Raw genomic sequence first — 12,193 nt, forward strand, 5'->3', positions numbered from 1 at the left:
AAATTTCTTTTGGTATTTAGTTTTGTGCTATAATTTAAATGTGTAAAATACATATATGCACTTAAATATCTAAGCAGCAAAATTTTTCCCCTCCTCTTTTTCAGGTTATATTGCTCCTTGGAGTGGCAGATTTTATTCTTTGTGGGACACCGGGTAAGTAGGGATAAAGGATATAAGCATGAGCTATCAATAGAATTCTACTGAAAACTAATGGTTTTTTTTGCTCTCCTCATTCTCAAATCGATATAGTATTTAAGTCAAGGAGAATATGTGGGATTTTGATCAGTTATCTAAAGAGAGCATGTGTAGTAACTGTTCCGTGATCTTTGCAACCATTTTACCTTCATCACTAATTTGTTTGCTAAATTTCTTGCTTCTTTGGAAGTCTTTGAGTATCTTAATCATATGTTTGTCTATACAAAACAGCAGTGCTTTTCAGCATAGAATAACCAAAAGTTGTATCAACACTTGAGGACACGTTTAAAAATTACTAAGAGCCTTAAACTTCTGCTTTTTTCATTGCACAACATTGCACAAAGTCATGAAGATGTTACACATGATCTTGCATGTTGCCTGTTTATTATTTTCATAAATCTGTTTTGTGTATACAGATGTCTACTCTGAACAATTTTGGTTTATTCGTGTATGGTTTTGTGAATAACTCTTCTGCTTTAGTTAACATTTAAAAATCCAGCATTCAGTTCGTTAGCCAGACACTTAATGTAGAATATTTATCTGCAAAATACTTTGTTTTATTCAAGTGTTTAAGATGAATTTTAATTGGTAGATTTTTAAAAACAGGGATAGGAGAACTTCAGACTTTTCTAGTTCTTTTTTTCCCTCAGGCTCCTTAGCCCAGCTCATACAGGATTCTTTACCAACCCTGTAATAAATGTAGTAGAATAGGTGTCAGTAAGGAAGCCTCAAATTTATTTGAAAACCACATAGATGTTCCCTGCCTATAGATGAAATGGCCTGCACTTACATATGGTGTGTATGTGTGTGTATGTGTATATAAATACATATATGTATACACACACAAAGATTAAACTTTTGAGGGCTTGTCTACATTAGAAAGTCAATATTGTGTTTAAAACACATCAGTGCAGTTCTGAATGAGGCCTAGGTCTCAGTGAAGAAGGACATTTGTTTGATACCTCACTGTTTGGCCATACAACACCCCAGATGAGGCCTGTGTGCATAGCTGTCTTTTAATATAGTTTTGTCCTTGTCCGCACTCAGTGTCCAGCATGCTGTTTAGTTGACCTGTAATTCCAAGTGTAGACAAGGCCTGACTGACAGCATCTGAGAGAACGTGGGGGCGTCACTAACTGGCCTGGGATTTAATCCTTCAACTTGACATACTAGGCAAATGAAGGTGTTTTGTGCAGAGGAGAGTATTTGAAATACAATATTGAAATCCTAGGAAATTTTCTGGTGTGGATAACTGGCCCTACAAAATATAATGATGGTTTCCATAGCTGTATGTTTTCATTCTGGTGAATAAGACATGGGAACGTTTTTTGATATAAAAGTTTCATCAGGTTTCTGCTAAATAGAGCATTTAACCTTTTACATTGAAATGCTTCCTTTGAAATGAATTTCAGAACTCCTAATGTTTACAGGTGTTAATAACTTTGTCTCTTCAAAATAATTTGAACTGAATTTTTTTTAAAAAAGGTATGCGAAAATTCACATCCCGATCATTGCCTCTGTGTCTGAGCATCAGCCTACAACATGGGTTTCCTTCTTTTTTGATCTGCATATTCTCGTGTGTACTTTCCCAGCAGGGCTGTGGTTCTGTATCAAAAACATCAATGATGAAAGAGTCTTTGGTAAGAGCAAATATTTAAAAATCGTTTTGAAAACTCTTGTCTTCGACTTGATTCTATTTTGTTTGTTTGCTCCAAGCTGGTGTATGACATGTTCTAGAAAAGGTTTAAACATGATGTGTTTAAAGGTGAATGTTACAAGTTGCCTGCACCTAGCAGGATTTAAAACCATCCATAAAAAACGCAGTTCATACAGAGATTGGTGGATTGGTGATGGAGCCTTATCAAGAGAGGTGGGATTTGTCACTGTGGCTCTTGGAGGTGCATGTTCTTCCACACGCTGATCTCACAAGCCATGAGTGGGGGTGCAGTTTCACAGCACAGCCAGGTGAACAGCTCAGTGCAGCAGAAAAGGGGAGATCCTTCCCCACACAGGCTGCAAAGCACCCAATTCGTCCCTAGGTATTCTTCTGGCTCTCATCCCACCACAGATGATGATTCAAAATGAATTTTCTTTCCAGATTTTCAGCTAGTTTAGTGAGCTGGATCATTTGGTGTGGAGCAAGTGCTAGAGATAAGGTGCAAGCCTAAGCACAGGTATGGGGTCTCCTTGTGTCAGTGACAACAAATTTATTTGTATGAAGCTTTCCTTTGACAGCAGACTTCTAAGACTATGAGTGAGGCTTCTAAGGATGTGACTTGGAGTTGTAGCCCAAAAGGAGGGAAGACCACACGGTCTTGCACTTCTGTGGCAACAGAAGGCTCTAGTCATATACAGCTGCCTCTGTAGATTACCCCATTGGCAATGGGAACATCGATGTTAAATCCTGTGATTTTAGAGTATTTTATGCTCTTTTGCTTGCAGTAAAGACCAGTGCTGGGGAAATCCCTTCAGCCTCCTACTGCTGCACCATATATTTAAGTCAGCTTAAAGAGACCTATGAGTGAGAACGGAGAGCCGTACTACTTCACTACAAAGTGCAAAATATTTATGCAATGTAATCTGATAAACCAATCCCCTTTGATTTCCATGGCAAATCTTTCACAGAAGCTAGTTTGCAAACTACCAATAACCACTATTTCTTGAACAATAGATATTCCTAATGAATGCATGCAGGTTGTTGTTTGTTTTTTCCTCCTATGAAAAGTGTTGTGAATAATCCTGCTATCCTGAAAATCTTGGGGTTTGTGGTGGTATTTTTTTTAATACTATCCAGGATAACTCGCTTCAGAATAGGCTTCACAGTATCACCTTATGTCTGTATGTTGTTATAATGTAGACAAGCCCCCAATTTGTTCAGATATCTCTAATTTAAATTAAAATTTGGTACTTATATGAGATTCTAACACTAACTCTTTGGTTTTACAGATTTAATAACTTGTTGGGCCTAGGGCTATTTGGTCTTTCTAACCAAATGAAACTACCTATTATTCCCATACTGTTTTTGGCGTGATATTAAATTTCACTAATAATGTATCTTCTGATGCATTATTAATGAATATGAAAGTGTGGTTGTGTTATGGTTAATAGTTGTCAAGATGAATTTCAGAAAGGGTTTGAGGCTCAAAAGGCATAAGCATTAATTGAACTGTTATCTCCATAAATGAAAAAGCAATGCAATGCAAGATGCATGTTCAAGTCGTTATAGACGCAGATGCTCAGCCCACTTCTAAAAACAGTTGTATGGTGAGCAGCGTGTATGTGTGCAGTCACAGTGATTGTTACTTTCTAAATGTCATCAGTAGGTGTTTCTTTTCCCCTCTGCAGTTGCTCTGTATGCAATCAGTGCCGTTTACTTTGCCGGCGTGATGGTTCGTCTGATGCTCACTTTGACTCCAGTGGTTTGTATGCTGTCTGCAATTGCCTTCTCTAATGTCTTTGAGCGTTATTTGGGTGATGATATGAAGAGGGAAAATCCGCCAATAGAGGACAGCAGCGATGAGGATGACAAAAGGAACCCTGGCAACCTGTATGATAAGGTGAGGGGATATTTAAAATTCCGCTAAAGGTCTGAATTACTAGCACTGAAATACAGAATAAGCGTTGAGGTTCTCCAGTAAGCTCTAAGTGATGTCCTGAAAGAAAATCAGTGTCAGCATAGAAGTGGTTGCTTGTAGCTTATCAGTGATGAGCCTTTAACAAAAAGGAAGTCTGTAGTGCTGACCCAGCTTGCCAGAGTGATGGCAGACAGCTGATTGCTCTCTTTAACTAGTTTTAGCAGTTCTGCATCACTGAATGTGTGTTTGCTTCTTGTATTTCCTCTAAGGTGAGGTGAAATTAAAGAATAATATATTTTATGGAAAGGTATTTCTGTACCTAAACTTGTGTACTCTCCTGTTCCTGAAGAAAATGGTGTTAGCGATTCTTGTTTTTATTTTAGGCTTTGTTACATGAACTCTGACAATGCATGAGTCCTGGGTTTCCCTCTTTTCCTCACTACAAACATCTGTGTCCTGCTGTCTTCCACTCTGCCTTATAAACGGGCATCATCAGACTAAGCCAAATTAAATCATGCAGTAGCCCTCATGTAATAGATTTTTTTTCTCCTAAATGGATTATTGAGGAATAATCCATTTGTACAACTTGCTGGATTGTCAGAATATTCTTGTGCACACGTAGTTAATTTACTTTACAACTCGGTCTATTTTTATAGTATTCCATAGCAGTTATGAAGTGCATGTTGTGAAGAAAAAGGTATTTCAGTTCCGTTGCCACGGATGATTAAAGTTGCCCTAACAGCTATGTTTGTGTTTGTTTAGGCAGGCAAAGTGAGAAAACACGTATCTGAACAGGAAAAAACAGAAGAAGGACTGGGTCCTAATATCAAAAACATTGTTACTATGCTGATGCTGATGTTGTTGATGATGTTTGCGGTGCACTGTACCTGGGTAACAAGCAATGCGTACTCCAGCCCTAGTGTTGTTCTCGCTTCCTATAACCATGATGGGTGAGTAAGGTCACAGGTTTGAAAAATAATTTAAGGGCAAAAGTATTTCTAGTTCCTTTGCATTTGTAATCTGCTTTGCTGCTTTCTAATTATTATTAAGGCAGAATTGTCACCTGAATAAAAACTCTTAATAGTCCACTTCTCAAAAATATATACAATTTAAGAAAATATTTAATGTGAATACATAAAAGTAATCCTATCCAAACCCAATGAACATGATAATTAAAGAAAGAAAAAAAGTATTTCAGTCATAAAACCTGTTTATGGATATATGTTCAACTGGAAATGCATTTAGTCACATCTTTAAAAGCAGTTTCAGCTTCGGGCCATTCAGCTGTCAAACTTCTGAGTGCAAACTGGTGACAGAACCCCTCAAAGGAAGTTGAGCACATAAGAAGATCTTAATTTGTGAGCCAAGATTTATCATGTTGCAGTCAATCTGTTGCCAGCATTTATATCGATGTGAATAAAATGAACTCTGTTTTCCAGCACTCGGAATATCCTGGATGACTTCAGGGAAGCCTACTACTGGCTGAGACAAAACACAGATGAGCACGCCAGGGTAATGTCGTGGTGGGACTATGGTTATCAGATAGCAGGGATGGCCAACCGCACAACGCTGGTTGATAACAACACCTGGAACAACAGCCACATTGCTCTGGTAAGGATGGCAGCTTTCTGCGGAAGCACAGAAACATTTACATTTCAGTCAAGCATGAAATTGTAAATGTCAGTTGATAGATAGTATGGTATTAAAAAAAATCCCACAGAGAGGGAAACAGGTGGAAGGAACAGGGCTGTTTTGGCATCTCCTAGAACTCCGTTATAAAGATTGGTTTGGGGCTGGAGGGGATTGATTCTCCTTTTGGGTTCTCCATTTTGTTTTCTGGGAGTCTCCAGAACTTCACTTCTGTTTCTCTTCTTTTCTTTGTGGGAGGATAGATAGCACCGAGTCATGTAACCAGTCCCCCCATGCTTAGTACTAGACCAGCACGATCCAAATATAGATCGTTTCGGTTCAGCAGTGCTTTTGCTGACTGGATTTTGAATGGCACTATGAAAAGTGACAAGATTAAATTAATTTTTAGGTGTCTTGAGAATTTGAGAAAGTTTGAGTAGCAATGCAAGTGTTGTAGACTGGATGTGATTGTCCCCTCAAATATGCAGGTAGATAAAACATCTAACTTTTAATTTCTTTCATTCAACTCAGATAGCTCTGTGTTGTTGTCTACTCTATAGACACCTCTATTTTGCTGTTGTCAGTGTCTGTAGTGCAGATGTTAGGTATAAATCCCTAAGATGTTAGGTATGTATACCTAAGATGTTAGGTATAAATCCCTAATTTCCCCCAGGGCTCGGTGCTGGGGCCGGTCCTCTTTAATATCTTCATTGATGATCTGGACGAGGGCATCGAGTGCACCCTCAGTAAGTTCGCAGATGACACCAAGTTAGGTGCGTGTGTCGATCTGCTTGAGGGTAGGAAAGCTCTGCAGGAGGATCTGGATAGGCTGCACCGATGGGCTGAGGTCAACTGCATGAAGTTCAACAAGGCCAAGTGTCGGGTCCTGCACCTGGGGCGCAATAACCCCAAGCAGAGCTACAGGCCGGGAGAGGAATGGTTGGAGAGCTGCCAGGCAGAGAAGGACCTGGGAGTGATGGTGGATAGTCGGCTGAATATGAGCCAGCAGTGTGCTCAGGTGGCCAAGAAGGCCAACGGCATCCTGGCTTGTATCAGGAACAGCGTGACCAGCAGGGCTAGGGAGGTGATCGTCCCCCTGTACTCAGCTCTGGTGAGGCCGCACCTCGAGTACTGTGTTCAGTTTTGGGCCCCTCGCTACAAGAAGGACATCGAGGTGCTCGAGCGGGTGCAGAGAAGGGCGACGAAGCTGGTGAGGGGCCTGGAGAACAAGTCCTACGAGGAGCGGCTGAGGGAGCTGGGCTTGTTCAGCCTGGAGAAGAGGAGGCTCAGGGGTGACCTTATCGCTCTTTTTAGGTACCTCAAGGGAGGCTGTAGCAAGGTGGGGGTTGGCCTGTTCTCCCACGTGCCTGGTGACAGGACGAGGGGGAATGGGTTTAAGTTGAGCCAGGGGAGTTTTAGGTTAGATGTTAGGAAGAACTTCTTCACTGAAAGGGTTGTTAGACGTTGGAACAGGCTGCCCAGGGAAGTGGTGGAGTCACCATCCCTGGAAGTCTTCAAAAGACGTTTAGATGTAGAGCTTAGGGATATGGTTTAGTGGGGACTGTTAGTGTTAGGTCAGAGGTTGGACTCGATGATCTTGAGGTTTCTTCCAACCTAGAAATTCTGTGATTCTGTGAAATCAGGCAGTCCCAGTAGGGCAAAGCCTATCAGGTGAATAGAGTGACCGTATTCAGGTGAATAGAGACACCTGCATTTCGTAAGCACAGTAACCATGCAGGCTACAGCAGCTAGTAATAATGGTTTTTAATAAAGAATTCTCTCCAGCATGGCTGCTGCCACTGTTAGCTTCCATTTCTGAAGAACGGGAAACAAGCAGTGAGTGTGTTTTGTGGCAAATATCTGAACTTTTGTTCTGAACGAGGCAGTGCCCTGAAATATTTGCCAGCTGACTTCGTCCTGCACAAGAATAGAAATCTGACGAATAACTTCACATCGATTAGGCCAATGGCCAAGAAATTGAGGTTCTCTATCTTTTTGACAGATTGCAGCATAAGCTTAGTATTTTCTAATTAAGTTCTTGAGTTAACTGAATGTTACCAGTTTGGATGCAAAATTATTTATGTTGTAGTTACAGCCTCCTACTGCAGTGAGACATTATTATACTTAAAGAAATTCAATGGCAAACAGAACTACGAAACTGATGCCAGTTCCTGACCTAAGTGAATTCTTAGTGTGGAAAATGACCGTTTTGGAAGAGGTTTTAGATGCAGCTTTAAAAAGATTTTCAAGGCCAAAACATTGGTTTGCCAATGTATGCTTTTAACTCAAGCATAGCTCTATTCAGATGTTTTCTCTGTATAAACTTTCCCTAAATTCAACACCGCTGAGTACAATGCAGCGTGGCTGCATTACTGAAGGAGAGATCAACAAAAGGGAAAAGAAAAAGGGGGGTGAAGGGGAGGAATAAATCAGTAATATTTCAAATAATTTATTCATTTTAGACTGTGTCTAAAGCTTTGAAAATAATTTGTAATTAAGTGTTTTCTGCCATACTGAGTTTTTGGCAATACAGCTGTGACTTGAAAAATTTGTAGCTGCCACAAAAGAAAAATGATCGTTGTTAGGTTTTACACAGCTCATTTCAACAGGCAGCACTTCTTATGGAGGAGAAAATATTTCTATTTACGTTGGGCTTTGGGGTTTCCAAATCAAAGCAATGGGTTTTCTTTACCTAGAATGAAAATTTGGGGTCTGCTATGTAAATATGTATTCTTGGGCTTTGATTTTGCAGGCTGTTGATCTGAGAATCTGTGCAATGGGCTCCTATGCAGATACTTAAGCTCTTTTTGCTATGATACAGGTGGGGAAGGCGATGTCCTCAAATGAATCGGCAGCATACGAGATCATGAGAAGCCTGGATGTGGATTACGTTTTGATTATTTTTGGTGGTGTGATTGGCTACTCTGGTGATGATATTAATAAGTTCTTGTGGATGGTGAGAATAGCAGAGGGGGAGCATCCCAAAGATATTCGAGTAAGTGGAAAACTTCACAGGAACACTGAAATGTTCTTGGCTACATGTTATTTCTGTGTTTCCATCTCTAGTTTTGTTTTTTTAACCTTTATGTACATTGTTGCCTTTCTGGTAGTACTCATAACAGTGGAGGGAAATCTCCATTTGTCACAATTTCATTTGAAAAACATGCTGGAGGTTGTTTTTCTAGAAGAATAACACTGCAGAGGCCTGTAACCCAGTTTTTATGGCTTTGAAAGACCAATAACCTCAAAAGTCTTTCACCTTTTTGCATGACACTAAAAGTACAGGATATCTTTTGTAAGTCGTGTGTGTCTCACTAGGCACTGTCGTATTATTGAAAAAAAAAGTAGGATCATTCAGAACATTTAAACAGCTGGTATTACAGATTTCTTTAGCTTCTTTCCTACTATTACAGAGTTTGAACTGATAATATTTACTTACACAGAGTTTAAGTTATTAGAATAATAACTTAATAAGTTATTAAATAATAAGTTTAAGTTATTAGAATATCTCAGAGATATGCAAAGCCTAACAAAAACTCCTAGATAATTAGTGCTGGCTTAAGGGAGTCGCCTGCATGAATAGTTTCATCTTGTACTAGATACAAGAACAGCAGAAAATTTTTGTTTTGACACTGCATGTACAAAGTATCCAGTGACAGTGTGTACTTACAATGCAGGGCTTTTCACATTTCTGAAAAAGAAGTTCGGTAGATGTCTAACTTTCACATTTTCAGATTAGTTTTCCAGTAACTGCTTACTGTGAAGTGACAAAATTTGTAGCAAGACTGTAAAGGGGATTTAGGAAAGTTGTTCCATGCAGTTTGGGGTTACAATCAGGTAGTTTGAAACTAGTTTTACCTTTAATGAGCACCATAGCTTTCTGTTTTAAGACTGGCTTGAATCAGCTTTTAAATTGTAGATGTCAATTTAGATTTTTTTAATAAAAATATTTTGTTGTTGTGGTTTTTTTTTGTTTTGTGAGAAGGGAACGAGAAATGACCTTAAATATGGGTTTAGTTTCTCTCAACTCTTTTTATCTTCTTTTATTTTTATAGGAAAGTGATTACTTCACTCCTCAGGGAGAATTCCGGGTAGACAAGGCAGGTTCTCCAACTTTACTGAACTGCCTCATGTATAAAATGTCCTATTACAGATTTGGAGAGATGCAGGTTAGTGCAAAATCTTCAACTGAATCGTAATTAAAATGTCAAAAAACAAATGCTATTTTGATGCATTTTCCATCTTTTAGATTGAGCATTGCTTGTAGTAGCAGAATCAGAGGTAAGAGTCTGCTTTACCAATTACAACATCTGCACGTGTTCCACTGCATACGGCCTCTAGCCAAAAGCACTCATGCTGCTAACCAAGCCTTGTACTTAGCTTTTTGCTGTCCTTTACCTTGCTTCCGATGGGTGTCTTAACTCCATTATGCAGTGCACTCGCTAAAGCTTTAACTCTTCTGCTTTGTTGTTATGAAAGCCAAATGTAAAACTCCCTACAACATAAGTGAAACAGTTAATTGTCAGAAACCACCTGATTTAGTATCTGTCAGAAACTACCTGATTCCTGTCCAAGTCACATCAGTGTATTAAGCAACACTACACTGTATATAGTAAGGGCAGGGTATAACTCTCTGAGAGAGTTGTCAGTCCCCTTTGGGATCATCAAACACATACATCGCTAAATCTGCCTCGTTTGCATATTTTTTTCTTTTCCCATTCTTCCCTCCACCACCACCCTTTGCCCCAAGGGCTCATCATTTTGATATGTTAGCCAAAGAATCCTTTATTCAGCTAAAACTTTGAGCTTAATTGATCTTATTCTTAACACAGGGATCAAATTTAACTGATAAGTCTGGTATGAAACTATTTTAGATTGTACAGAAAATGTGAAATTGCAAACTGTGGTGGTGTAAAAGATCAGCAAGTACATGAGCAGCTGTGCTAAAAAGCTACCATAGGCTGTTGTACCTTGGGTTTTTGCTTGAATAGTTTTATCTCTGAATGTAGAAGTGGTATTTCTGTTCAGACAGTAAGTGCTCTCTTCTGCATCGTCTGTAGGAATGAGACTTTTTTTATCTTTCTCAATTGTAAAAAAAAATAACTATGAGAGTTTTCTGTGTAGCAATAACCAGCGTAAGGGAAGTGTCATCCTTTGACTAGCCCAGAGGAAATTGTTGCCATGTGGTATGAAGTACAATAGTTTGCAGTGATGCATGTTTTGGGTTATGTCTTCAACTAATATGCAGTCTTTAATCTTTACAGCTGGACTTTCGGACACCTCCAGGATTTGATCGTACACGAAATGCTGAGATTGGAAACAAGGACATTAAATTTAAACATCTGGAGGAAGCCTTTACCTCAGAGCACTGGCTTGTTAGAATATACAAGGTGAAACAACTAGACAACAGGGAGACATTGGATCATAAACTTAGAGTAACCAACATTGTACCGAAACAGAAGTATTTGTCAAAGAAGGTGGGTTCCCAGTGAAGTATTTCAAAGGGGTCAGGAAATGGCAGTTTATTTTTAACAGTGCATCACATAGCTGGTGAATTATGTATTTCCACTAGCCAGAATGTTACGGATACTGTTCATGTTAGTGTCCAATATCAGACCTGCCTGCTGGTAATAATTGTTAATTTACTGTCTGCTTAACTTACGAGCATGTAAAGACACAAGGCTAGATATTTTTTTAGGCAGAATGCTAACTGGAAATAGAGTGTGTCACTGGCTGTTACAACTCCTAAGTCTTCATGTAACTGGAAGTATAATCTCTAAACTACATCCATTCATGTTTCAGTAACTATGGCTCACTAAGTAAAAAATGTGGAAGTTGCTTTCTGACTTTGTTTGAAAGTAGTGATGCCTAGAAGTTTAAAAATGGTACTTTTGTATGAAATAAATTAAATATGATTTTTTTGTTGATGGAATTTAGTGTCTGGCTGCTTCCTGTTTGAAGTCATCTTAATGTTTTTAACAGCGTTAGTTGTGGTGTGGTTTTTCAGCCTAGTAAGAAAGATTTGTTATCAGGGATGTTTGGGAGAATCTTAGCAGCCCTGTCCTTCACAAAACCTGATTTCTATCTATACTAACATATGTCGCAAAGGGAATTCCAGAATCCTGTCAGAAACAAACATGTAACAAACTAATTTAGTACAGCCAGTAATCTTACGCTGCGTGTCACAGAACTACAAATAGGGAATGTTAGAGGGGACTCCTAATGGTAAAAGTTGTTTGCTTGTTGCAAGCTCATAAAATTTAAGGTATTTGGGAGTTGCCAACAGAGCTAGACTTGCCTTAAAGAGAAATCAGAAGTTTTACTACGCCTATCATACATATACAGTATAACTTCTGATCTGAAATACAGCCTTGCTTTATCTCTTACCAATGATAGATGCACTGACCACAGTTAAGCTGTGAATGTTTCAGTTCTGTCTAAAGACAGGATAAACACTGACGCTAATTCTGATCCATAGCCAACTCTCGCAGTACCAACCAGCTCTGCTTCTCATTAAGAAATCAGAGGACCAGCAAAGAGCGTGGGGCTAATGGCTAAACTCAGATTTCTTAAGTATGTGCTGAGGGCTCCGTAGTAGCCACAGGTTTTCAACAGTTGCTTCCTTACTGGAAATCCAGTCCATCACTCTTCCCTGTGAAGGGTGACATTGCTCAAACTCAGAGAAATAACACTGTCTGAGTATTGTGTATTAGTTTGTGTCACACTTTAAAATATTATATTATTATTTTTTAGTAAAAAGGGGGAAAAAAGTCATATTTAATTGACATATCAGA

General features: G+C 39.1%; 1 protein-coding gene across 1 annotated transcript in view; it reads left to right on the forward strand.

Annotated features, from left to right (window-relative positions):
• The window catches only part of STT3B (STT3 oligosaccharyltransferase complex catalytic subunit B), a 49,382-nt gene that overhangs the window by 34,746 nt on the left and 2,443 nt on the right, over positions 1 to 12,193 (forward strand). The window contains exons 8-15 of the mRNA XM_084510116.1: positions 105 to 153; positions 1,681 to 1,835; positions 3,541 to 3,752; positions 4,533 to 4,720; positions 5,210 to 5,381; positions 8,221 to 8,394; positions 9,455 to 9,568; positions 10,664 to 10,876. Coding sequence (XP_084366242.1) covers positions 105 to 153; positions 1,681 to 1,835; positions 3,541 to 3,752; positions 4,533 to 4,720; positions 5,210 to 5,381; positions 8,221 to 8,394; positions 9,455 to 9,568; positions 10,664 to 10,876 — 1,277 coding nt within the window. The remainder of the gene's footprint in view (positions 1 to 104; positions 154 to 1,680; positions 1,836 to 3,540; positions 3,753 to 4,532; positions 4,721 to 5,209; positions 5,382 to 8,220; positions 8,395 to 9,454; positions 9,569 to 10,663; positions 10,877 to 12,193) is intronic.

This window comes from Aythya ferina (assembly GCF_964211825.1).
Source record: "Aythya ferina genome assembly, chromosome: 2".
In the NCBI taxonomy this organism is placed as follows: Eukaryota; Metazoa; Chordata; class Aves; order Anseriformes; family Anatidae; genus Aythya; species Aythya ferina.